Below are 26,059 nucleotides of genomic sequence, written 5' to 3'. Positions count from 1 at the left end.
TCTGGGCGCCACATCCAGGAAAGACAGCCCTCCCTCCATCACCCACCTCTTGCTCACTCTCACCTAACGTCAGACCTATTCTTTGCCATGACTGCCTCCATGTCCCCAGGGTCCTGTGTGAACTCCATGGTTCTTGCTGTCTATCCTCGTCCTCACCCCTCCCTGTAATCAGCGTATCACTCCTCACCCCTCCTTGCTCTCAACCCGCCAACAAATGTCTCTTCTACTCTAAGACTTCTAATTGCTTGAGGGCTAAGACAACAGGAAGGTTAGGATTGTTTCCAGAATAAAGGTTAGAAAGCTTTAGAGAAGCTTTCCTGTGGGGCCCTCAAGCAAAGGTGCGGAAAACTTCGGGACACAGGAAGATCTCAACAGATAGTGTTCCAAAGTCAGACTGTCCGGTAATGGAGGGTGTTTTCATTGTAATTGCTCTTCCACACACTTTTGGTGTGCTGACCCTGAGAGAGAAGAAAGGATCCCCCAATCCCAACCAGTCTGGACCAGAACCCGGACACCTCCACCCCAGGCCAGACTCCGCCAGCTCACTGGCCCCTACCCCGATTCAATTGCCCTGCCCCACTGCACAGAGCAAGCCCTCTTCAGTTCTGTGTGTCAGGAACACGCGCCTCCCAGTCATGCCTTGATGCCTTTGCACTCACTGTACCTTCTTCCTGGGAGAACCAGCCCTGACTTCTCTGACTACTAGTTTCCTCATCTCAAAACACTGACCCCAGGAGTGGTCCACAGCTCTCTCTCCCTGGGTATTCTCCACTTGCGATTTGGAGTTGGCATTTCTTGTTTACACATCTCTCAGGGCTGGCGCACCTCTGCCACCCTCCCCCCAGCCCTCGCCTGGCAGTGGCCGGGACAGTCACCCTGCAGGCAGTCTAACTGGCCTTCGTCTCCTAGCTCCCATTTCCCAAGGGGACCCAGGGGAGATGAGAGGAGAGGCTGCTCCCTGTCTCCTCCACTCCTTCATGAGTCCCCAGCAGGGACTGCTCAGCCATATAGAATTTCTGGGCCTCTCTGCTAGCCCAAATATCGAATGGGGGCTAATGATAACAAGATCAAAGGGGACACATTGTGTACACAACTCAAAAGCGGCCCCATTGAGGGCTCTGTACATGAAAGGTATTATTTTATTATAGAGGTAATAAAATAAAGAGGTTATAAAGGTATAATGTCATTACAGAAAAATCAGTGGAAGAGAAAAGACCACCAAACTGTTCTTCGTTATAATTATTATTTCATGAAGTCTTATCAGATGTGTATTTCTTTCCTCTCATGTGCAGGCACCTTCCTGGGCAGGAAGCAGACCTAGCAGAACTGCATCGGCGGCCCTCAAACCAGCACCCCCTCTTTCTGACAGCACAGGCACTCCCTCCGGGCCTGCGCCACAGTGAGACCAGCTCTATGCAGATACAGCTCTGTCTTGTGAGGGGGTGAGACACAGGCTCTGCTGGGGACTGAGGCTCCAGCTGCATTTTCTTATCTATTGTAGTTGTCCATTCTCCCCAAATATGGCTGGGGGCAGAAGAGAGTGGACACATTCACAGACAGGTGGGTCAGTACCAGGACATCCAGGATTGCCTTGGTTCCAGCAACAGGATGGGCTCTCCACAGGGAAGAACCAGAGAAGCCAGGGCAGAGTTGGGGTCTCTGGACTACCAGGGCTCAGGGCATAGAGGTGGGGTTGGCTCACCCCGACACCAACCCCAAGGAGAATAAATAAATAAATAGTGTATAATTGTGCAGTCCCCTAGCCTGGCTTACCCCTCAACAAGGGGTCACTAGTCACTGTCGATCTCAGTTCCTCTGCCTGTCATCCTCCCAGAAACAGAGGCTGGCTGCCAGTAGGGGTCCTACCCGACCCTGGGGATTGAAAAACCAGGGCTGAGAGTGCCCATACAGTTCAGGTGGCCAGGGCAGGCAAGCGAGTGGAGGTCTGGGCCCAGCCCACAGGTGAGACAAGGTCCTGCCTGTCTCCCCATCCTCTGACACATGGCTCAGTATAATGAAGCCACATGCGGCCTGGGGGCATTTACCTCCAAGTTGTGTGACACCTCCCCTCTCCCATGCCTTGCTCTTGCTGGCTCTTCCTGGGCCAGCTGCCAGAGGTATGCAGGCATCAGGATGCCTGGAGGAGGGACAGTGGGGGCCCAAGTCCAGCTGGGGCTGATGTCCCCTCCAGGGTGCGACTGGGTGAGGCTGGGCAGATTGCCCCGCACAGTCAGAGCTGGAAGGGGTACTGCCGGAGGTAGTCGGCCATGCGCCGGGGCAGTGGCAGGCAGTCCACGTCGGCCACCAGACGGTTGATGACAAGGCGGCACAGGTGTTGCAGGCTGCGGGCACTGCTTCTGCGTACAAAGGGCTGCACCAGTTTTAGGTGTACAGCAGTGGCTAGTGGAGGAGCAGGCAGTGCTGGGTCACTAGGCGCATCCTCCTTAGGCATAGGCAGGGCCGGAGTGGGAGCAGGATCAGGGCTGTCGCTTCGGGTATCAGCAGTGCAGGAGGCCACATAGTGCTGCACAAGGCTGACCACATCCGGAAAGGCCAGGATGCGTGGCCTGGACAAGCAGTTGGAGTCCAGACGGAAGCTGGAGTCGGCATACTCAATGCGCACATTGGTGGGGCCACGAGTGGTTTTCACTGACAGCGTGAACAGGTAGCTGGGGTGGGTGCTGTCACGTACTAAGAATGTGCCTTCTGGCATCTTCTGCAGGTGTTGCCGGGCCTCGCTGGCCGTAATGGAACCCCAATACCAGCCTAGGCAAGTGCAGAGGGGGCCAAGGGACATAGTGGAAATTAGCTGGGGTAACCAATCCAGGGCAAGTCAAGGCAGTGCCTCCCGCTTCACACTTCCCTAGAGAGGGCTGTGCCTCTCCCATCAGACTCTCCTGGGCAGGGCTATGCCTCCCAAATCAGACTCAAAGGCAGAACTAAGCTTCTCCCACCAGACTACTCAGGAAAAGGCCTGCCTTCCCCCTCAGACTCACCAGATTCCCGAAGGTAGGAGAAGGTCTTGGCTATGCACAGCAGATCCTCCTCTGGGTCCAGCACCTTTGGCTCACTCTCTGTCTGGGCTGGGGTACCCTCTGCCACCTCCTCGAGGAAGGCCCCAGCAGGCAAGGGCTGCATGACTGGCTCGGGCAGTTCCAGGGACGGGGCCCACAGGGGCCGCTGCCCACTCCGCTCCACAGCCAGCAAAGGACGAGGTCTAGAAGGCAGTGGATGAGCAGTGAGTGGAGGACCCATGCTTCCCCCATCTCCAGAGACCCCCCTATGCCCCAGACTAGTTTTATGACCTCTGGCTGGCCCATCTCACTATGAGCCTCAGCTTCCCCTCTACCCAGCCATGGGCTCAGTTAGTCCAGTATCTCGTTCCCCACTTGTCATCACAAAAGCCACCTTGATTGTTTCCATGTGGGGATCCTCTTTTGAAAGATTCTTTTCCACTGCCCTGCATTTACTAAACAGTAATTAATCACTATTTTATATCAACCAAAAACACAGATCATTCCCTATAGGCATTTCTAATGTTCTCACCACACTGGATTGGATTCAGTGCAAAGGATTCAGTGCAAAGTAGCTTCATGTTTGTGCCCTCCTGGCTGAGGTGGGCTGATTAAATGGCCCACTGATGAACGGTCCTAGTTGAGAGATAGGTCTACAATAGACAGGTAGATTTATCCTACGATAGATCTGTGTGGGGTCCTCCAGAGAAGCCCCAGGATTATGGTAGGCTGCCTGAGGTCACATGCTACCTCCCCATGGATAGGAATGTCTCTCAGAGGGACCTAGGTCCACACTGGCCAGGACTTAGAGACTGAAATAATCCCCTACCCATACAAGTCAGCCTATCCTGGCCTCTGCTTCTCCCAGTGGAGGGTCTGGGGTGGACAGTGGCCTCTAAAGGCACTGGCAAGTCTCACCTCCTGTCAGTATGAGCTCCCACCAAAGGGCAGGGACCTAACCCACACTCCAGATCCCACCCTGGCAAGCCAGCCCTACCAGGCTCTATGATCTTATACAAAGCTTGCTCTTCACTGGGCTTCAGTTTCTCTTTTCCGCAATAAAGGGTCCCACCAACCCATACACTGAGAGGTTCAGTAACACCATATTCTTGGATGGCTGGGGTTGGGGGAACTGAGCCGACCAAAATCTGAGTAGCAGCTTTCTCCTAGGGGAAGCCCACCCAGCAGGGTGATACTAGGGCTTCCTCCTTGGGAGGGCAGCAGGGACTGACTCTACTTCCCCAGGAAGACTGCTGCTCCTCCCTCACTCCTTGCAAAATACATCTCCAAGCCTTAGTTCTGGGTCTAGTCCCTGGCTGGGCCTCAGGACACTGCGATAATGAAACCATGGCCTTGCCCTCAAGGAGAACCAGACTGGCTGGGGAAGATGACACTAAGAGTAATTATAATGCAAAGTCATAAAACTGCAGGTGTCATGGGGGAGTCAGGGTCTGCTTGCTCCTGAGCTGAGTCTTCCAGGCCAAAGGAAGGAGCTGGGGGAAGGGACCCCAGGTAGAGAGGACAGCATGGGCAAACAGCACCAGTATTGCTTGTGAGGCAGGAAGGGGTAGGCAGGAGCTGGTGGCAGGAGCCAGACCTGACTCCTGTGTAGGTTATAGGTGGCCCTCTAGGTTCTAACAAATCATGGCCCTATGACCACTCACAGTGAGAAAGGGCCACACAACTCTGGCACACCACAGCCTGCCAAAAACTTTTCCACACCTACCCTGGCTGTACTGTGGGAGCTCAGAAATCCCTCTTGGAGAGCTGGAGGCCAAATTTTGAGATGACCTGCCTGCTGGGGCCCAGAGCTACCTTCCCAGGAGCAAGGTTGGTGGCTAGCCAGTCAGGCTGGAACCTCTGTGGGTGGCCACGTCCAGATAGCTTAGCCGGTCCTCAGATCCCACATGTAGGTGTGGGCACCTCTGGGGCTGATGTGGTAGCTGGGTGTATGAATAGCTGTGTTGATCGCCACAAGCTCCTGGTGAGTGTGTACCTGGGCAGGGGTGTGTCCATGGCTGTGTCATCATCATGGTAGGGACAGTGGCTGGTGTGTTCTAGGTACATGTGTGTGCCTGCTTTGGAGCACAGCAGTGTGTTAAAAACTTTGTTCCCCAACACCCAACAGTGGCCCTGAGCTTACAAGGAGGTGCTCACCTAGGGTAAAAAGTGAAAGAGGCTATGGGACCCCAGAATGCAGGGGGAGGCTCCTGGGGTGGAAGGCAGTAGAGGGGCAGGTATTCAGGAGTCCCAGAATGCAGACAGGAGGAAGGAATTTGCTGGAGACAGCAAGGGAGAAGTAGTTTTCCCAGCACCTCCATGTCCTCTTTCTTGGCCTCACCTTCCACCCTCCCTGACTTGGCACCAGGCCAGTTGTGATAAGCACAGCCACCCAGTCCTCCCTGAGTGCAGAACACCCATTTATACCTTCTTCCTCTCTCCTTGGAGCTTCCTGAGCTCCTGTCAGATCACCAGGCCAGCATCAGACCCTTTGGTTGAAGGGGTTGCTGAGGTTCAGGACAGAGTGGATGGCCAGGAATGCTCAGCTCAGGTCAAGACTCTGTCTTATCAGCATCCCCTCTCCACTGTCCCCTACCTCAAGTCTGGGAAATTTGAAGATGAGAGGCAGGAGCCAAGGTCCTTCTCACATTGGGATCCCAGACTGGGCTGAGACAGGGTTGTGAGACGATTGTGGGGGTACCCCAAGCAGGACCAGGCCAAACCCAGGGCCTCCCGAGAGTTGCTGACCATCAGGTGCCAGCCTGAGGAAAGGCAAGGATCTCCGGCTGGCTTCCCAAGAAGAGCCTACTTGCTAGCCTGGGGCAGGAGAGGGGACACCAGGACAGAGGGGGCCAGGGGCTGGTCCAAGGTTACTAGCAGGCAGAGCAGCAGGCAGGCTAACGTAGAGTGCTCTGGGCCCAGAAGAATATCTGGGATTGTTGGCCACATCTTGGGGGACGCCCTGCCGTTAGCATCCATCTGCTCCAGTGAGAACCCAGGCTGAGCCCACCCTGTGAGTTCCTCCTTTAGCCGGCCAGCCCCCGGTTTCCCAATCCACAGTGGGAATTGAGGTGAGTGTGTGGGGGCGGGGCGTGGGAGTGTCACAGCCCCACACAGAGCCTCGCTCCTGAGGTCCGTCTGCGCTCAGTCACCTCTGGCCCGTCAAGCCCTCCCAATGCCCGGCAGCTAGCACGAAGCCCCTGTTCTCCCGTGCGCCCCTCATGGTGGCTGGGAGGGGGCAGAGAGCCGCGCTTACCCCTGAACGCAGAGGACCATGTCCCCGCGGCAGCGGCGACTCCGGAGTGGGGACTCGGCTGGACGGCGGCGGCGGGAGGGAAGCAGTGGGCGCGGAGCGCGTGCTGGGTAGGCTCCTGGGGCGCGCGGGCGCAGGGCAGGGACTGAGAGGCAGTGGCGCGGACTGCCTGCGAGGGCTAGGGGGGCGGGCCAGACAAGCGGGGCGGGGCGAGCTGCTGCCTAATCCTTTGTCTGCCGCGTTCCAGCCCTTCCCGGAAGCGGCGTCTTCCTAGAACCGCGGGCTGAGCGGTGGGGCCCGGGCGGGGTGCGCGGGCGCCGTCGCCGGGTCTGGAGCCCTGGGCAGTGAAAGGAAATACCTTGACAGATTTCCAAGAACTTTCCAGGAAAACGGGGCGGGGCCCCGCGAGCCGACCAATCGCGACGCTGAAGGTGGAGCCGAGCGGTCGGGGAGGGCCAATAGCAGCGCGTGGACTCGGGGCTGAAGCTACCCAGCGGGGCAGGACGGAGAGATCAGCGGGGAAAGACCGGGTCGGGGAAGTTAAGGAGGGGCCCGGGCTCAGCAACCCGCGCCCAGATTGCCTTCTGGCATTCTGCGTCGTTGGGGAAGGGCCCTCTTATCTCGCGGTGGAACTCGTGGCAGGGCGGGGGGCGGAGTCCCGGGCTTGTCCTCCCTGCAAGCCGCTCCTCGATGGAGGTCTGTCGGCGTGTGAAAGTGCCCCGTGTTGGGACGGCCGCTCCTGGACCCTAGGACTCTGTGTGTCGGGTGTCGGATTGGGTGGCATGGGGTGAGGTCTGGAGCGGGACTTAGGGCAGGGCGGGGTGCAGAGGACGGTTCCAGAAATGAGTGGGTCCACTGGGGTCAAGCCGGCGGTCACCACAGCCAGAAAGATCCAGACAAGAACGTTTTCTTTAAAAGAGTTGAAAGAGAAAGCACATCCCAACTTTTCGAATCAGGCAGACCATCCAGTCTTGGCTGGCACTGGTTTCTGGCCGGCCCTGCCAGTCAGGGTAGAAGAGACTACAGATTTGAGAAGGAAGCAGAGACAGCCCCAGATGGCCCGGACTCTGGGTTGGTGCCCACCACCCCCACCCCACGCCAGAAAAAAAATGCTGAGAGAGAGAGTCCTGCAGCTCAAAACATAGGGAGATAATCTGGGAGTAGGGTGATAGAGGTTGGGGCAGGATGGCGGGGGCAGAGTAGTAACACTCGCTCTTATCTACAGGGAGTACTTGCTGCATTTGATCCTCTACAACTGGTGTTGCTCCCGTTATGCAGACAGAAGACAGCCCCAGGGAACAAATGCTAGGAAATGGCAGGGTAAGAGCTTGATCCCAGCTCTGAATCAGAAGCCCACACCCCTACCAGGACCCTCTCCACCTTTTTTCAGTTCACTGGATTCACTATGGAGCATCTTGAAGGACTATAGGGTCTATGTGAATATCCTCCAAACCCTTGGGCCAGAAGAACTGTGGCATTTGGAGAGGCTGCAGGGTCCACTCCCCACCCCCAACCCCCTCCCAGTGTGTGCCCCCAGGGTCCCCAGAAAGGAGTCTAGCTTTGAGATCCTGGGCAGGGATGATAGACCCCTGGCCATGTTGAAGGGCCTGAACGATAGCGTCCAGGGAAGACAGGGCTCAGCTTGCTCTGCCCAGAATGGCAGAGGGCAAAAGAAACCTGAAAGCAAAACCCTGTGAAACTGGGGGAAAAATGGTTAAGTTTCAGATTTCGGGGCAGTCACTTCTCTGTAGCTTTCCTGAAGGGAAGCCGGGCTTCATGAGTGCAACTCTGCCAGCCCCCTCCTGAGTTGGTCAGAAGCCACTTTCTTGGAAAGGGGGTAGGGGGGATGGATACCTTATAACCCACTTTGAGGGCTGGGATACCTGGATAGCCTGGTATGCGGCCCCTGTGTGGACAACTGACTTACCAGTAGGAACTGTCTACCGTCTCATTACTATGAAGACAAAAGGACTTTGCGGCTGCCAGGCAATGGAGTTACAATTTTGAACTTGGGTCTCTTATGGGGCCAAATCCCAAGCTCTCTACCAAAACTATACTTCTTCCCCCTCACCATGACTATTCAACTGAACACTTACTATGTGTCAAGCACTTATCTCCTCTTTACAGGTGAGGAAACTGAGGCATGGAGAGGTTACAATATACCTTAGATCTCCCAGCTGGCAAGTAATGGTTTAAGCCAGGAGCCTACACACTTTCTCCTACTTCCTCTATGGGTGCTGGTGATCTGCCGACTCCTAGACATCCAGCTTTAAGGTCCTCAGTGAAGCTTCTCTGCCCCCAGGCCTGTCAATGTCAGAGCACCATGGGTGTCCCTTTGAAAGTATCTCCTACAGAGGTCAGTGATTATGCGATCTATGTGTAAACCAAAGGGTCCCAAGGGTTTTGGCCTTGCAACTATTTGTGTGTGTGTGTGAATATGACAGCACTGTGCACCTCACCTGCATGCTGGGAACAGTGATGTGCCCCTGTTCTGCCCCAAGTACTAAGTTGGGTCCCTCTGGCCAACTTAGTACTTAATTCTCCTGCCCTGGCTGCTTCCTAGAAGCCCTGGCTCTGATTGCTGGGCCCACACTGCCACCTAGCGGTGCCCCCTCTCATGCCCTCACTAGCCAAATCTCCATAGATTCCTCCCTTCTAGGATAATCCCTCACCTGCACTCCAGGGATTGACCTTACTGCAAGATTCCCCTGCCACTCCCTACCCAGAACAATCACACGATGAATCACAAGAATACACAGCAGTGCCTTCCCCGAAGTCTCGCTCATTTGGCCTCCATCCTCTCACCATGTGCAGCCTCCCCTCTCCAGGAAGGACAGAATGTGTGTGTGTGTGTCTGTGTGTGTGTGTGTGTGTGTGTGTGTGTGTGTAGGACTTAGCCCCCCTCACTTTAAGCTATTCCAAAGTCTCTGTCCCCTTGGACACACAGCTATATGAAGGGCTGTGTGGCAGAGTCTGCCACCACGAACCCACTCCTGACCAGGCCTAGCCATCCTGCATGCCAAATCCTCCCATCATTGTGGAGGGGATGTGGCAGGTGGTTGCTGGAACATGAGCACTAAGGGAAACCACGTATTCTGACTTTCCTGGGCTAAGTGAGTAGTTTCAAGGCATCTCTCCGATGGACCCATGTGGGGAATGCGTGTGCCTGTGGAAGCATGGACACTGGTTATAGGGACTGGGAGGGGAGAAGCAGCACCTTTGCTTTACTTTTCATACTTCTGTATAATTTGAATTAATTACAATGAGGAAGTTTTACTTATGCAACTTAAAATTTTAATAAAAAGAGACCAGCTTAAAAAATACAATTATAAAATTTGTAGAGCAGTTATAATCTAACTCCATTTTAAAGAAAGAAGACATCTTCACAGAACATTCAGTGAGATGCCTTTGGCTGGGGCAAGGAGCCAGCCTTCACCCTCAGCTGCCTAGCCTTCTGCTCACCAGAATGACATCTTGCTCAGCCTCAGGTTCACCAGGCTCAAACTAGTTGCCTTCAGAGAGCAGAGCCTTCTTTGGCTCCCCCCAGCAGTAGAAGATTCCAGATCATAGGGCTTTCAAAGAGGCTCTGAGATCTTGAATCAGATTCTCAGGTTGGGCTCAGGGACATCAATCCTGGGTCCAGCTGGGCATAAATGCATGTGTGTGTGCACATGTGCATGTGTATCTGTGTGCATGTGTGTTATGTGCATGTGTGTTTACACGTGTTATATGCATGTGTGTGCACATGTGTAAAGGTGTGACTGCATGTGTATATGTGTGAGAGTATGTTTGCACATGTGGCTGTGTGAGGAGCCAGAAAGGACTAGGAGAGGCCATGATTTGAGGATAAGAGCCCAGCCCTGAGGTTGTGCTTTGGAGTTGGAATGGGGGCTCTGTCATGACAGCTGCTGACCTCAGACAGGTCACTTAACCTCTCTGGGCTTTTCCGTCCTGTGTGTCTGTAGTGTGGGGCAGAAGGGATAGTGTGACCTCCTCTAGTCTCTGTAAGGTCAGGGGGTTGCAGGGAGAGCACATTCCCAGCATCTGGTCTGCAAGAAGTGTTCACTATGGCCAGCTGAGGCTATTGTCTGGAGCCTCCTGCTTCACTGAACACTGCTAGCTTGAAGGTTGCCTGAAAGAAATAGGGGCAGAGCCCCATCCCCATCTCCACTCAACATCTGCACACAGTGGGTACCCACTAATAAGTTGTAGCACCCTTTCAGTCACTCATTCACTCATTCATTGACAGAAGATCATCTTTCCAAGAGCTACTTCTCTGATGAGCCTGGACATGCAGCCCAGGGGTCTGTGAGTGTGCGTGTGTTAACCAGTGGGGCTGAGGGGAAGTCGCTCACTGGGCCTAAATTCCGGAGCCAGGAATAGGATGGCTGGAAGACGCCTCTGAGGGGGACCGAGGTCCTGGTACCTGCAGTCCTATAGATGGCCTGTAGATGACAGCAGAGGCCGATGCAGAGCCCCTGCCCTGAGCCGCACCTTCCCAGTTCCAAGTGAGCCAGCTTGCTCAGGTCCCTCCGCTTCCGGATTGGGGGAGTGATGTGATGTGCGCGAGTAGTTCAGATCTGTCCCAGAAGACAGCCACAGCCACCCTCCCTATGGCTCTAGACAAGTTGTTTTCTGCCCAGGGGTCCCACTTTCCTCATCTGTGAAATGAGAGTTGTTTGACAGCCGGTGTTGGGAAAACTGGCTCAAAATACGTAAGGTAGTCTAAGATGGGCTTAACAGAGACTTAAATGTGCAAGGCAAAACTAGAAAGCTAATGGAGAATATCTGTCACTCGGATGGGAGGCAGAGAGTTTTTAAACACGACGCCAAAAGCCCAAACCATAAGGTGAAAAGTTGGCGGATCTGATCAAATGGCAGCTCGAGATTTCTGGTCCCCAGGACGCTGTATATACCAACGGGAAGCAGCGAGTCAAGGGCATGAGCGGGAGCTGCACAAAAGGGGGCAGTCGCCAGTGCTGGAGACGCCCAGAGCCACCAGAGGCTAAAGAGTGGCGAATTCAACAACGACGAGATGCCACTTCCCTCGGCATGTTGGCAAAAGTTAAAAAGTTGAGTACGCTGAGGGTTGGCCACCACTAGGCAAGTCGGAAGCCTAGCAAGCCATACTGGAGGGCCACCTGGCAGCGTGCAGAGCAAACACCCGACTCAAGGAGAGCTTTCAAGAGAAATAAGACGTCCTGCGCTGTCACGTTCCAGGTTGCGAGTAAAACCCGGGACCCGCATAGTAGCGGACTGCCAGTGCAGGGGCCTCCCTGGGTGTCCCTGGAAACCGAGGAAGTAACCGCCCCCTCGGGAAGCCACGCCTCCTATTTTGTTGCGGCTCGGGGGCGGGACCCAGCCGGGGCCCGCCTGGCCCTTTAAGGCTGACCTAGCGGGGCCCCAAGTTGGGATGACGCGCAGGGAGCGGGGGGTGGAGTTGGGGGGGGAGGTCACGTGGGCGCCGGCAGCGGGACTCTCGGCCCTGGGCGCTCTGCGGCCGCCAGCTCCCGCGACAGCCTCTCCTGCCCCTCGCCGATACCTCAGCAAGGTGCGTTGCCGCCAGGTACGCCCTCGCTGGGCCCCCTCTGCGGCCTCCCCCGGGGACCTCGCGGCCATTAGGCGCCCGGCCCCTTCCCTTCTTGACACGTGCCCGGGCGGTGCTCGCTTGTACCCGGCCGCGCGACCACCGCCCCCTGCTGCACGTCTGTACTCTCAGGCCGTTCGTCCAGCACTCCCAGCTTGCCCCGGACTCGCAGCCCAGCCCAGTTCAGAGGCTCCAAGGCTGGCGTGTGTTGGAAAAGTCTGGGCGGGACTCACTCTTCCCCTTTCCCCCAGGTGCCACTAGAAGCGCCAGACTGGGGCCGCCTCTGAGCGCCCCGCGGGGGCCATGGATGGTGAAACAGCAGAGGAGCAGGGAGGCCCTGTGCCTCCGCCAGTTGCACCCGGCGGACCCGGCTTGGGCGGTGCTCCGGGGGGGCGGCGGGAGCCCAAGAAGTACGCAGTGACCGACGACTACCAGTTGTCCAAGCAGGTGCTGGGCCTGGGTGTGAACGGCAAAGTGCTGGAGTGCTTCCATCGGCGCACTGGGCAGAAGTGTGCCCTGAAGGTCAGTGAGCCCTCACTGAAGCCTGGGGTATCCTGGAGGGTCCACAGCGGAAGCCTGTGGGTGAAGCTATGTCTAGCGCCCCTGCTAAGCTTCCTATGCTCAACAACATGTTTCATCGTCATACTGTCCTGTAAGGTCAGGCTTGTGGTCCTCCCTACTTTACAGATGGGGAAACTGAGGCGTAGTCTAGCTAAGCTTTGAGTGTCCCAGTGAGCAAGGGGTGGAGTCACTATGGCTAGAGATGCTGTATCTGGAAGCAGGGAAGGGGTGACTCCTGACTCTGGGATTCTGGCTGGATCCATGTGTTCAGGCCCAAAGGGGATCTCTTGTTCAGCTTGGCTGCCTCTTCCATGTGAAGCTCCTCTGACTGGAATGGATCTGTTTCCCTTTGCTGGAAGCTGAGCCCCCACCAAGGCTTGGGTGGGACTGCTTCTTCCCTGTGGCCGCTGCCTGTCTGGGCTGGAGTGGTGTGAGCTTCCCGGGGCTGGCCAGAGGACAAGGCTGATGCCCACTGCACCTGTGGAGCCTCAGGAGGCTGCTGATATACTCCTGATGAGTCGCTGGTCCTGTGTTGAAAGGGACAGGCCCTGGTCCAACCCACCCCTGGTTCCTGGGCAGAGGGCGGGCCAGCCATCTAACCAACTCAGACTGTAGGCTCCCTGGAGACCTGGCATGCTGATATAGGTGGCATGGTGGGGGTCAGGGGGATGCTGGGGGCGGGTACCTGGTTCCGGCTTAAGGTATACAGTTCTGGGCCTAGGGCCACACCCCATACCCAGAATCCCTTAAATCTGTCATCTCTGGGGTCTTTACTCATTTGTAGCTTGTGCCAATGGATGGGTAGAACATGGCAGGGATAGTGGCTCCTGGAGGCTAGAAGTACAGCAAAGGCCCTTCTCATTTTACAAAAGATTTTTTTTTTTTTTTGAGACAGAGTCTCGCTCTGTCGCCAGGCTGGAGTGCAGTGGCACAATCTTGGCTCACTGCAACCTCCACCTCCCAGGTTCAAGCGATTTTTCTGCCTCAGCCTCCTGAGTAGCTGGGACTACAGGCCTGTGCCACCACGCCCAGCTTATTTTTTGTATTTTTAGTAAAGACAGGTCACGACGTTGGCCAGGATGGTCTCATTCTCTTGACCTCGTGATCCACCTGCCTCGGCCTCCCAAAGTGCTGGGATTACAGGCGTGAGCCACCGCGCCCGGCCTTTACACAAGTTTTAATTATGAGTCCAAGTGCAGAGTCCTCTAGATATGGCTAATAGGTATCCTGTGTTTGCCAGTTTCATGACCTTGGATGATATCCTAGACTCTGGAAGCCAGGTTTCTGCATCTATTCATGGGGAAAGATAAGGAGTTGTTGTGAACATGAAGTGAGATTATACGTTTAAAGCACTTGGTACAGGACCTGATACAGGTCTGGAGAGGTTACAGGATCTCTAGATTTAAGGTACAAGATCTTAAAGCATCTGAGCAGGGAGCTGGACCCAGCTCTCTGTGTCCTTCCCAGGACCACTAGGTCCAACAGAGGAGGTTGTCTCCCCAGAGTGCCTTGGAAGGGAACATGCGGGTGGGTCTAGGAGAGGATCAGGGTTGGGCTGGTGAGGCTGGGCCCCAGGTATAGCTTCTTTGCCCACTAACCCAGCAGTCGAATGGGGTGGGGGAGCTTTTCAGAGTATCAGGAATGGGATTCTCTGAGTCTTTTAGGGAAAAAGTGGCTCTTCTGAGGGCAGACGGGGGTAAGGGGATGAGGAATGAGAGTTTTCATCCCCCTCTGGGCACCATTTAACCTTCCGCCTGTGCTAGGATTGAGGGCAGTCTGGGTGGGTGAGGGATTGAGGCCAGAGACCCACTTCTTACTACCAAGGCTTTGGCCCTGTGGGCCAAGACTGAGCTCTGACCAGCCCCTGTGGTGTCCAGATGCTGTGGGTGAGTCAGGGATGGGGTGGGAGACCAGAATTTGTAGGCCCACACAGTGCCGGCTTTAAGTAAGGCTGGACTTAACCCCTTCCCCATAGATGTTATGTCTGATGAGTGACTTGGGGTAACTTCTGACTGCAAGAACTTCCACAGCACCTCATCAGTGCTCTCCTTGTTCTGGACTGGGAATTGGGTCAGGCCTGGAGTGGGTTTCCCTCTGTACCCCTTTATGGGTGAGCATGGCTGGGGCTACTAGCTTGGGACCTTCAGGATCTGGCCCTAAATTGGCCCTCAAAGGGGACATGGTTTAGATGTGGCTCCCACTCCAGGACCTTCCTATTGTTAGTATCACTAGTGACCAAGCCTAGAAGTCCTTACCCAGCTAAGTAGGCATTTACTATCTCCCAATATTGGGCTAAGCACAACCTCTGGTACAGTCATTTTACCTGTCTTGTGAGTGGTAGCTGTGGCCATGAGGAGGAAGTTGACATCTCCCCACTTATAGCTTCTGCCCATTGTCCAGGAGGACCAGGACCTGGGGACCTCAGTACATGGGCAGGCCTGGGCCCAGGGAGCTTAGCCAGCTCATGATGGATCACAGTCCTCTCCTTGCATCTGCCTAGCTCTCTCCCCCCAGTTGCCCCAGCTCAGCCTAGGCAACAGTCGTGGGCTCTGTGTCTTTCTGCCTCCCTGGTGATGTGCCCCGGGTTAACCAGGGTGGCCTGTCCTCGTCTTATAACTTGACCTTGTTCAGGCCATCTCTGCCCATTTGTCTCATGCTCATCCTCTTGGCTCTGTTGCCCAAGATGGAAGATAGTGCTTAACAGGAAGCCTGAAACTCAGCAAACACTCATAAAACAGGAAGAGCTATGGCCACTGTCCCTGTAACTGTTGCTATTCTTTGGAGGCCCTAGAGGAGCAGGTCCCTCCCTCCCAGGGAGCTGGGCCTCTTCTGCTTTCCCTTAGCCCCTGACCGCCTGCTTGGTTCATCTTGGCCTCAGTCATACTCAGTGGCTCCCTCCCAAGGCTACCTTCTGCTGCCAGTGCAGCCATTCTACTCCATTGTACCCCAAGCACTCATTGCTGTCCTCTTGGCAGGAACTGGAGGACTGCCTTTCTTGAAGAGGGTGTATGGGCCAGGTGGTCCTCCAGTGTCTGCTTCTCCTGCTGACCTCTTACTTGTGCCCTCTCCTAGGCTTAATTAGTTAATTAGTACCCTTCAGCTTTTCCTCTAACTGGGCACAGCCCTGCAGATTTGTCACACATCAGTTACCCCACCACATCCAAGATCCAGTCCCTCAAACTTTATCGCATACGTGAAAATTGGGACCCAAAGTGAGTCACATGGCTTGAAGTGGGGGGTGTAGCAGAGGCCCGAATTTTCTCCCCTCCTGACATCCTGCCCCGCCCTCTTGTGGTTTTTGGCCTCTTGGCAGGCAGAAGTGACCGTGGCACTTAGTATCTCTAAATAAAAGCGATAGGCAGGGTGCGGTGGCTTGTGCCTGTAATCCCAGCACTTTGGGAGGCTGAAGCAGGAGGATCATTTGAGTCCAGGAGTTTAAGACCAATCTTGGCAACATGGTAAGACCCCTATCTCTACACAAAATTTAAAAATTAGGGCTGGGTATGATGGCTTATGCCTGTAATCCCAGCACTTTGGCTGAGGTGGGAGGATCACTTAAAGTCCGGAGCTGGAGACCAACCTGGCCAACCTGGTGAAACCTTGTCTCTACTAAAAATACAAAAATTTGCTGGACACAGTGGCGGGCACCTGTAATCCCAGCTACTGGGGAGGCTGAGGCAGGAGAATCGCTTGAACCTAGGAGGCGGAGTTTGCAGTTAGCCGAGATCTCGCCACTGCACTCCAGCCTGGGTGACAGAGTGAGACTCTGTCTCAAAAAAAAAAAAAAAAAAAAATTAGCCAGGTGTGGTGGCACACACCTGTAGTCCCAGCTACTCAAGAGGCTGAGGTGGAAAGATTGCTTGAGCCTAGGGGTTTGAGGCTGCAGTGAGCTGTGGTCGTGCCACTGTACTCCAGCCCGGGTGACAGAGTGAGACCCGTCTTAAAAATTGAAAGAAAGAAAAGCAATAAAAGGCCTTACAGAGACATAATGGTGGGGTCTTCTTTCCTGCCCCTGTGTTATGGACTGTGGGGCTGGGGGCTCTTCCCCTCTGACCCCTAAAGCATGTTGGAAGCTCTTCTAGGCTCCCAGTGCCCTCTTCTTCCCTTCTTTGTTAAGGAGAGTAGGGTGGTGGGGTGGTGGATCCACATGTCCAGGAGACCTCTACAGAGTCCTCTGGGTCAAGTCTTTGTAGCAGGCATCTTCCTTCTGGTTCCCAGGATCTGGGGAGGTTGCTGGGGCTGCCGTCTCTGGGACAGTTTCCTTCCCCTTGATGCCAGTTGGCTTCCGTGAGCCAGGCTGCTCTGCATGTGGGATCTCAGTGATGCCTCAAAGCACAACACAGAAGAGGGCATATTTCTCCTGACAGATGGGAAACTGAGCTGTGGAGACCAGGAGGAGGTCTCACAGGGATTTGAGATTACACAGGGATGTTGGGACTTGGCTGTGTACGTTCTGAGCCTCTAATTGTGGCATTCAAAGCCTCTGCAGTCCAGCCCACCTCCCTTTTCTACCTTAGGTGACATCTTTCCTTCTCCAGCACTGAAGAATTTCTTCCCGTCTGTCAAGACTCAGCCCCAGTGCCACCTCTTCCAGGAAGCTGCCCAGAGTTCCTGGCTTTGGGGCAATGGAACCTTCTTTGACCCCTAAAGCCATAATACTCCCCTTTGATTCCAAGCTCCTTTATAGCACCTAGGCCCAAGGCCTGGCATATATCAGGGATTCATGAATGCTTATGAAAATAACCAGGCTCTGGCCCCTCTGAGCTTTGGAAGGAGCATCAGGAGCTGGACTTTTTCCAGGTTGCACCTTCTCCACAGGAGAGGGGTTCTTTGATTGCAGCTCAGAGATAAACTACAGAGAAATGCTATTTTTCCTCTCCTAAGGTCTGGGAATTCACAATGGAATCTAACAGTTCCACTGCCTCAACAGACCTCATGGGGAATTCCTGGTAGAAAGGAAATGCCCATTCATGAGACCATTTCTGCCCCCTGCCTGCTGTCCAGGCTGCACCTCTGAGTAGACAGAGGGGCTCTGTATAACCAGAATGCCAAAAGGAAGATAGAACATGATGGATGCAGAGACTGGGAAGCAGTGGATCCAGAGCCCAGTACCCTGGATGCCTCACTCTCCCTGGGGGGATGGTGCCCACTGCTCCATGGGTGAGGCTGGCCTGTTGGGGCTGGTGCTGTTGAGCTGGATTTGAAGCCAGGTGAAGCTGCCAGGCAGGCCAGGCCCTTTTTCATTTGGCAGCCACCAACCCCTCACCTACCATCTCCAGACCGGTCAGATCAGCCTCTGCAGGGCCACTTGTTAGAGTCAACAAATCAGGAGGCACATGGAGGGACTATGCAGCCGGTACAATAGAGTCCCTGGAAATAGTTTCACTGCCCCCTGGGTTCTCCCAACGCTGCTCCTTACCTGGAAGGAAAGAATCTGAGGAGCCAGAGTGTTAACTGCCAGGGATAGGCAATTTGCTTTTTCATGAAGATCCTGGGGAGGGCATCAAACCCTACAAAATGCAAATAGTGGAATTTTAGGCAGAGGTTCATTGTTCTGAGATGGTTCATACCGTGCCTGGCTGGCCTTGCTTACTGTTTTCGAAGCTGTGCTCCCAGCCTACTCTCAGGATCACCTCTGCTGGGGCTTCTAGGATCTTTTCCCATCCCATCTAGGAGCTGATGCCAGCTCTCCAGGATTCAGGCCTTGGTGCTGTGGATTCTGATACCCCCATAAATGGCTAACAGTTTTTCAGAGCATTCTGCCCAGCAGGCCCTGTCCACAGTGTACAACAAGGCACAGCATGAGTTATCTTACCTAACTCTTATCACTCCCATTATATGGATGAGGTTCAGAGGTCAGCAACTTGCCCAAAGTGCTCAACTAGTGGGTAGCAGGGCTGAGCTGTGAGCCTAGGCAGTTTGATGCCAGAGTCCTAGCATCTAAGTCATCTCACTCCTCATGCAAGTCTGTGGGGACACGGGAGGGTCTCTGAGACTTGGCCCTTGGAAAGATGCTGGCACTGTCCTCTCTGGCTCCACTGGGAGCCCTGGCAGCCCCAGCTGGGCCCTGAGTGATGCTGCCAGTGTCTACATACATCTGCCCAGTCCTCCTCACTGTATGGAACTCTATGCCAGTGATTGGACAGGTGGCAGTCCCATGAGGCCAGCACACAAGGACCATGATGACTGTGAAGACCACCTCAGAAAGGTCGTGTGCCTTTTCCCAGGCCTTGTGAGTCTCAGACAAGTGCAGCTGGGCAGAGCCCAGAGCACCATGGGCAGGAAGTCAGACTGGTGAGTGGGCGAGTGGAAACTGTATCTGGGCTGGGCCAGCTAGGAGAGGCTTCCTGGAAGAGGTTACCAGTTTAATTCAGACCTCTGGTTTGAGAAGGATGTGGATGACAGAGGAAGGCACAGGGTGTATGTGTGTGCCTGTGTGTGTGTGTGCGCTCACGTGTGTGTGGGTGTGTGTGTATGTGTATGTGTGTGTGCATGTGTGTGACAATATGCCTGGTTTAGGCATTCAGCACCTGCTGTGGAGTACCAGTTTCCCACTCGCAGACCTGTGTTCTGGCAGGATGTGGTTGACCTCAGCAGGGCTGGTGTCAAAGTCCTGACAAAGCCTGGGAAGCTGAGGGAGGACCAGAGGAATCTGTGGAGGAAGAGGCATTTGTGTAGGACCTTGAAGGGTAGAGCACCATTGCTGAGGGTGCTGCAGGGACTCCTGGGTCACTTGGGCTGTTGTTCAGACTATGTGGGAAGGACTCAGTTTTCATTACAACAGAGGTCTGTTATATCTCTTCTGAGCTTCACACCTGGGGAAGTGGAGTTAGATCCCTCATTTTCCTCTACTGGGGACATCATCATGGAAGACCTCTGGGTGGAGGCAGTAGTTGGAACATCTGGCTCTGTAAGCCCACAACCTCCCTTGGCTCCAGGCTGCCATGTCTAATGGTGAAGGCCCACAGGCAAGAGCTGAGGACATCCCTAGGTGAGAGGCATTCCAAGCATACCTGTGCCGTGAGAGTGTGCACCAAGCACTTCCTGGAGAGCTGGCTCTGCTGCTCTCAGGGCAGTGAGACCATGGCTCCTGTGAGCACTGGTGTTTTCCTTGGAGAACATTAGTTCTACTGCTCTCCCTCCATCTATTGGACATCTTGTGTGGTCCCAGATGAAAGGCCTCACCTTGGGGTTGAGAGAGGAACGGTGCTCTCGGCTTAAAATGCTTTCTGTGACATTCTCCCTAAGTGACTTTGGACTAAATGCAGTTTCATAATCTTTTGCAAAACCATCATCTTTGTGGTGCAGTTGAACCCTGGGTTTGAATATGTGGTGGGGAGTAGGATCCGGTCTCGGTGACTGTTACTATCCCTGCATTCATGCTATGAGACAACATAGGCCAGCAGACACTCTCAGAAGGCAGGGCTCTCATTTGGGGTGGCCTGGGTGCATTTGCTGGTGAAACATTATTGGTTTTTATGAGGACTCACTTGGGTGCGCCCTGCACCTGGGGAAGCCAGCCCCTTGAGGGACAGGAAAGAATGGCGTGAAGGGAGCTCTGGGTCCTGGGCTCCTCCCCACCCTCCTGCCCGTTTGGAACTAAGTGGATTAGGCCCTGTGCAATTGTGATTAAAATCCTGCTGTGTGGGAACCGTGGAGGTTTTGCTTAGAGCAGGAACACGAGGCTCCTGTTTGGGGAACAAGGAGCCTCAGGAGGCCCTTTCAGCACTAGACAGGCCAGAGATGCTGAAAAGATTGCTTTTGTTTTTGAGGCGGGTTTGGGATTAGGGTTGCCTTTTTCTTTAGACTAGGGCTTTGTCTTTGCTGCCTTCTCCTCATGGCACTAGCGATCTTTCTGTCCTCTGCCTCCTCGTCCCTCTCATTTCTCCTTTTCCACCTGTTTCTCCTGCTATCGCTCTGTCCCCGCTCTCCCGGGCCTTGCCAGTTTGCCTGTCTCATGTGTTTCAGGCCTGATGGCCTCTTTTCTGCAGCCTGGCAGGCTGAGGGCAGGCAGAGGACAGAGCAGGGCCAGGTCAGGTGCTGAGGACTCATCCTGGTCAGCGGACAGCTTACTCCCCCACCCCCACCCCAGGGGAGGGTGGGGGTGGGGAAGGAAGGAGGAGTGAGTGCTATACCCATGCCACTCACAGTGTCCCCTCCTGCTGGCCGCCTTGACCAGGTGTCAGCAGCCTTGGCAGTCAGAACAGTGGACTCAGGAGTTCTTGGGCTGAGCTGTAACCTGAGGAGGTCCCCCGCCACCCCCCCATGGCTTGTGTGAAGTCAACTTCAGCTGCAGTCTCTGCTATTGGGTCTCCTTTAACGGCCCAATGGTCTGAGACTTCTGCTTGGGACAATTGTGTGGGACTAGGCACAGTATGACCCCCAAGGGTTCCCTAGCCACAGTGAGGTATAGACAGGGCTGAGGTCTGACCTGAGTCAGAGCCTTAGAGCAAGCCAGAGGAGGTGGTGGGAGTCTGGGAGGGCTCAAGGTGTGAGGTGCAACCTGCCTCCATTTTTAGAGGGCAGAACTGTGAGCTGCACTTGCGCTAGCTGGTGTGAACACTCAAGACTCTCTAGCTGGCACCCTGCACCTGACCGCCCTTGCCCTGCTGAGGCTCAGAGGCTACCTTCAGGGGCCTGAGGGACCAGGACCTTGAGCTGCCACACTCGTTGCCCCATTCTTAAGGGTTCAGCCTCCACAAGAGACCCATAGCTCATCCATAGATGCTCACCCAACATTAACAGCCCCCTTCTCAGGATGTGGTAGAAGGACTGGCAGGTGTTCTCCGTGCTTTCTGGCAGGCAGTGGCATAGGGGGCAGGAGGATGGCAGTAAGGGCACCCACTTGCTGAGTGCCAGGCACAAACACCGCAGAATCAGAATGGATTATCACGCCCATGCCATGGATGCAGAGACAGGTTCAGAAAGGCAGAGTAACTCACCCAGGGTCACTGTGCTGGAACACAGGCCTGGCTCTCAGCCATTCCTCCCTACATGTGTGCTCCTCTGGGGATCAGGAGCCACAGTCTGCTCATCTGCAAAATGAGAGCCTGGGCCGGGCGCGGTGGCTCATGCCTGTAATCCCAGCACTTTGGGAGGCTGACGCGGGTGGATCACCCGAAGTCAGGAGTTCGAGATCCGCGTGGTGAAACCCTGTCTCTACTAAAAATAGAAAAATTAGCTGGGTGAGGTGGCACACGCTTGTAATACCAGCTACTTGAGAGGCTGAGGCAGGAGAATCACTTGAACCCGGGAAATGGAGGTTGCAGTGAGCTGAGATTGCGCCATTGCACTCTAGCCTGGGAGTCAAGAGTGAAACTCCATCTCAAAAAAAAAAAAAAAAAAAAAAAAAAATGAGGACCTGGGTGCTCTGCTTGGCAAAGGCCTCCCTTTTGGCTGTGGAGACATGTTAGGTGGGCAATGATCATCGGCAGTGCCAGGGAAGCAGGCAGGTCGCAGGGGCCTGCCTTGCCCACTGCTGGGGCTGATCTTGCAAGCAGATAGACAGCATAGAGACTGGTCAGAGGGTGCCCCAGGATGCCTCTCCCACACCAGTCAGCAAACGATGTTGTCAGGGGGAACATTTGGCTATGGTGATGCCACCAGCAAAGGCTATATTCTGCCAGGGTCAGGAGCTCTGAGGGTTATGACTCAGGTTTGGAGACCCCTTCCACTGTACTTCATGGCCTAATTAAGTGCTTGAGTCAGGCTGAGCCAGTACCAGGGTGTGTCCTTACCCTAGGCAGGCCCAGGAGAAGGGGGGTGAGTCACTGCCGCCTAGTCTCATGGCAGGAACAGGCAGTGTCCCTCAGAGCTGCCAGGCCACCACCCTGGTCCTCTAGAGGGCAGGGCCTCCCCTTCTTCCTCGTAGCTATGGCTCCATGGTGTGATCAGAGATTAGGAAAGCCTTCCGGGAGTAGGCTGGGTGTCGGTGCCTTGGGAGTCCTCTGGCTGAACATGAGCAGGAGGGGAGAGGGGCCAGGGGTCAAGGGAGACTGGAAGCCTGGATGGCCAGTGCCCCTGCTACCCCTGGGAGGAGCCTGAGGAGAACGATGGCTGCCTGTGCTCACCCAGGCCTGTGTGGGGAGCTGCAGAGACGTGAATGAAGCCAAAGGATGAGGGAGAGATGCTGAGCAGATATGAGATAGAAGGTCAGTGTCAGGGGTGGGGATGGAAGGTTCCCTAGGGCCTCTGTGCCATGCCTCTGCGGGTGAGCCAGTACATCTCCCCACGCCCACTTCTGATTCCTTTGTCATGTCTGTGACACCTCCTCCAGGCGAGAGAGACCAGCTGTCATTCTTCTGAAAGCTGGAGGGTTTTGGGTCCCCTCTCTCCAGAGCTGGCCAGAGGCCTGGCCTGTTGAGTGCTTCAGCAGGGGTCACCTAGGCATGACCTCACTTGCCCTGGCCACCCCTGCTAGGGAGGGTGGTATGGCCCTTTGTTACCCTGTGCCAGCTATGTGGGCATCACTGCCACACAACTGGCCAGTTGAGGGCACATATTTCATTGCTGCTGTGGGGTCTCTTCATGAAGAGAGACCACTGATGGGACATTATTTCTGAGATTACAATAAAACACTTGTGTTTGCTAAAATGTTCCAGTCTTATGATGAAAATGTCCTATTTTTGCACTGTCATAGAAGAAATAAAACCAGGGTAAAGTTTCACAGATTATGTAGCTGATTTTGATAGAAAAATCCCCTTCTTTGAAGTTAAAGGAAGATACCAGAACCTGGATCTTCTGAGTATGTACTCGGGGGCTCACAAGTGGTCTCTGCGGCCTCCCCCGGCCCTCTGTGGGAAGGCTGTGGGCAGAATGCTGGGATCCCACACCTGTCAGGGGCAGAGGGAGTTCTGATCCTGCCACTTTCTCACTGTAGAACCTCTGGGGGAGGGGAGGAGGCCATAGCTGTCTCTGGGCCTCTTTCCCCACCTGGAACACAGGAGCCTTGTGGCAGGAGAGTGGGTGCCCAGTTCACAGATGCAAGCTGGGGCTTAGGAAGGTGAAAGGACTGGCCATGGTCACACATTTTGCAGGAGGGACATTGTTCAAAAGGATGTGTGGAGTTGTTGAGGGGTGTAAAGGTGTCTGCCACCTGGGAGAGTAGGGGGCTGCCACAAAGAAGTGAAGATGGGCCCCCTCCTGTAGTTGACCAAGCTTGAGAGCTGGGTGAGTTCCCTGTTGTGGGTCTCTGTTCTTTCAGTCTTGGTTCCCATTCCCCAGGGTCCCTCCCCTAAGATCAGCCACCTCTCTCCACCCTGGAGGGTCTTCCCCTTCCTTATTGAGCCTTTCACAGCAAAACAGGATTCGTGGACTCAAGGTTCTTGGTCCACCTTTGAAGAGCCCAGTCTGGCTGTGCCCCTCTGAGGATATAAGACCATTTCCTGTGACCTGCTGGATTGGAGAGGTTCTGCCTCCCCCAGGTCCCCAAGGCTGCACCTAGCTTTCCCTGAATTCTGGGAAACAAGGAGGGGAGGAGTGTAAGGCCATTTCAGGAAGACCCAGGGGAATCCTGAAGCCAGGAGTCCCCAAGCAAACCCAGAAACTGTTTTCACCCATACCATCATGGCCCCCAATACCTTCAGTGTGCACCGGACACCAAGTTCATCTGAGCTCTTTGTGTGTGCTCTCATTCCCTCCTCGTGGCTCCCTGGGAACAAGAGTATTAGCACCATCCCCACTTTCCAGATTGGGCCCGTGAGGCTCAGAGAGGCTGAATGGCCTGCCCAAGGCCACAGGGGAGTTGGGGATAGACCTGGACCCCTGTGGCTGCAGCTAGTCCTGCTATGCATGGTCCCTGGTCTGGGGCACTGGGACCCTCTAGCACTCACGTTCCCACTGTTCTTCCCTCTTCCTTCCTGGCAGCCTCGCTCAGGTCCCTCTTTCTAGAAGCATTTCCCTCCACTCTTCCCATCCCCCAGACTTAGCATTTCAGCTTTTGTTTCCAGGTTGTCTGGGGCTGGTGGGAAGCAGACCAACTGAGGCCATCAAAATTTAGTAAATTGGAGGAATCTTGTCTTCCTAAGACTTGATGATTTCAAAATTTGTGTTGGCTGTCCTGTCCCAGAGCTTCCTGGGAAGACACTAGGCTTGGAACTTCAGCTACCCCCTCCCCTCCCAAGAACTCTGGTGAGAAGTGGTCAGGTGGAGGTTCTCAGCCTGTCAAGCTGCCACCCTGTTCCCCATCAGGTGTCCTGGCCTTGGCCTAGAAGGGGAGTGGTTGTTTAGGGGTCGTCCTTTCTTATGAGTTCCCGCAGAAGGGGCTGGCCTTCCCCATCTCGCCTGTTCTGCCAGGTTCTGGTTCTGGAAAGAAAGGAGAAGGGAAGGGAAGGTGCCAGGACCAGTTTCCCAGGTGTACATGTCATCATCAAGCATCCCAGTTGGCAGTGACTCATCCATAGACCCCTAAATCCTTGAGGACAGAGTGCCCATGGCAGCATTCCCAGTCCCACTCCAGGCCTAGCCCCCAGACAGGGCCAGTACATGTTTGCAGGAGTTGGGAGGGGATCTGTACATGGGCAGGCCTGTACAGTTGAATCCTGGTTCCCAAAGAACTCTGACTCAGTGGTGGCCATGTGCAAACCATGTGACCCAGAGAATCCACAAAGCCTCCCTGACCCTCAGTTTCCTCATCTGAAAATGGTGGCTAACAATGCAGTTGAAGGGCAAGAGCTAATGGGTATGACATGCCTGGTACAGGGCGGGGCTCCGTGAACATCTGCCATTGTTGTAACAGCCACCGAGCAGCAGGGCCTGGTCCAGACCAGGGGCGTGGGCCAAGCTCTCGGAAGGAGTGGCAGGGCCTTCTCTGTTTGTTTTCCCCAGGCTGGTGTTGTGGGGATGAGTGCCTGCTCCAAGCCTTGAAGCTGCATGGAAAAGGGGTGAAGCAGCTGTACATGGTCCCCAGTGCAGGGGACAGGTCCAGGTTCAAGTCTTGACTCTCACTGCCCAGCTGTGTGACTTTGGGCAAGTCACTTAACCTCCCAGAAGGACATTTCCCCACAGGTAGAAGGGCGCTGCTGATGCTTGTTGGGTAATGGTGACCTCTGTGTGAGGTGGCCTCCGCACAGTACTGGCCCAGCACCAGGGACAGACTGTTGTCATGTAGGGAGTGCTAATCCCACCTGACTCCATCATTCCCTCAGCACCTACCTGGGGCCTGGACATTTGGCGTCAGTGGTATCACGTGAGCCGCCCTCCTTGGAACCGAGCCTCTGAGGAGGAGAGGTAAATGGACAGGGTGAGACAGAGGACAGGATGTGGTCAGAACTTAATGAAGCGAGGTCTCATCTGGCAGGAGGCCAACTCATCCATAGCTGCAAAATTAGTTCCATTAGCTCCTTTAATGAGCTACGAAAGCTCGGAAAATGAGTTTGTGAGAGAATAATGGCACATGTCTGCAGCTCTGATTTGAAACTGTGGCTAAAAAGTTAGATATGACACTACCTTCCAGCTCTCCAAATAGCACCGGTGCCCTTGTGGGGAGGGAGAGGGAGGACATGGGGGGCGGGAGTGGGGTTCTGGCATTATAAGGAAGGTGCTGAAGCTTTAAGAAGGAAAAGCCTGCTTCTGAACTCTGAATTCAGGGTCAGTCCCATCCTGACGTCTTCCCTGCAGAGCAGAGGCTGAGGCTGTGACCCATTC

The 26,059-nt window shown here is 54.8% G+C and overlaps 3 protein-coding genes and 2 long non-coding RNA genes across 10 annotated transcripts in view; 3 read left to right on the top strand and 2 right to left on the bottom strand.

Annotated features, from left to right (window-relative positions):
- The window catches only part of HEMK1 (HemK methyltransferase family member 1), a 35,719-nt gene extending 34,308 nt beyond the window's left edge, over positions 1 to 1,411 (top strand). Inside the window, exon 13 of the transcript XR_008523288.2 lies at positions 1,293 to 1,411. The gene's annotated coding sequence lies outside the window, so the exon portion shown is untranslated. The remainder of the gene's footprint in view (positions 1 to 1,292) is intronic.
- CISH (cytokine inducible SH2 containing protein) lies at positions 1,122 to 6,517 on the bottom strand. 2 transcript variants are annotated; one of them, XM_002813706.4, is made up of 3 exons: positions 6,271 to 6,517; positions 2,997 to 3,217; positions 1,122 to 2,766 (listed from the first exon to the last, which is right to left on the bottom strand). In XM_002813706.4, the coding sequence occupies exons 1-3, from the start codon at positions 6,288 to 6,290 to the stop codon at positions 2,231 to 2,233; spliced, it is 777 nt and encodes a 258-aa protein (XP_002813752.3). In that variant the 5' UTR covers positions 6,291 to 6,517; the 3' UTR covers positions 1,122 to 2,230. The 2 variants fall into 2 exon arrangements, with proteins under 2 accessions (XP_002813752.3, XP_054406660.2); XM_054550685.2 differs by having other exon boundaries at positions 5,011 to 6,480.
- A 4-nt stretch (positions 6,518 to 6,521) lies between these two features.
- On the top strand, positions 6,522 to 9,589 carry LOC129058250 (uncharacterized). The gene is made up of 3 exons (XR_008523289.2): positions 6,522 to 6,698; positions 7,493 to 7,587; positions 8,395 to 9,589. It is a non-coding gene; the product is annotated as an uncharacterized LOC129058250 (long non-coding RNA).
- A 2,061-nt stretch (positions 9,590 to 11,650) lies between these two features.
- Positions 11,651 to 26,059, top strand: part of MAPKAPK3 (MAPK activated protein kinase 3) — a 32,248-nt gene continuing 17,839 nt past the window's right edge. The window contains exons 1-2 of one of the 5 annotated variants that reach the window (XM_002813704.6): positions 11,651 to 11,818; positions 12,106 to 12,376. In XM_002813704.6, the coding sequence (XP_002813750.1) occupies positions 12,158 to 12,376 (219 nt within the window). In that variant the 5' untranslated portion in view covers positions 11,651 to 11,818; positions 12,106 to 12,157. Of the gene's footprint in view, positions 11,834 to 12,105; positions 12,377 to 25,005; positions 25,643 to 26,059 lie in introns of those variants that run through there. The other 4 variants (XM_009238968.3, XM_054550676.2, XM_063722086.1 and 1 more) reach the window with 4 other exon arrangements.
- LOC129058249 (uncharacterized) lies at positions 14,668 to 25,039 on the bottom strand. The gene is made up of 3 exons (XR_008523285.2): positions 23,995 to 25,039; positions 17,835 to 17,925; positions 14,668 to 16,775 (listed from the first exon to the last, which is right to left on the bottom strand). It is a non-coding gene; the product is annotated as an uncharacterized LOC129058249 (long non-coding RNA).

This window comes from Pongo abelii, chromosome 2, assembly GCF_028885655.2.
Source record: "Pongo abelii isolate AG06213 chromosome 2, NHGRI_mPonAbe1-v2.0_pri, whole genome shotgun sequence".
In the NCBI taxonomy this organism is placed as follows: domain Eukaryota; kingdom Metazoa; phylum Chordata; class Mammalia; order Primates; family Hominidae; genus Pongo; species Pongo abelii.
Note: the sequence above shows the minus strand (reverse complement) of the source record. Positions and strands in the feature narration are given on the sequence as shown.

Bases quoted from the DNA above. Each gene is read 5' to 3' on its own strand.
- CISH (XM_054550685.2), bottom strand. From the start codon at position 5,081: ATGTACCTAGAACACACCAGCCACTGTCCCTACCATGATGATGACACA. The intron at 3,218-5,010 runs GTACACACTCAC...ACTGCCTTCTAG, and splicing joins ATGGACACACCCCTGCCCAG to ACCTCGTCCTTTGCTGGCTG. The intron at 2,767-2,996 runs GTGAGTCTGAGG...GCACTTGCCTAG, and splicing joins CTCCTACCTTCGGGAATCTG to GCTGGTATTGGGGTTCCATT.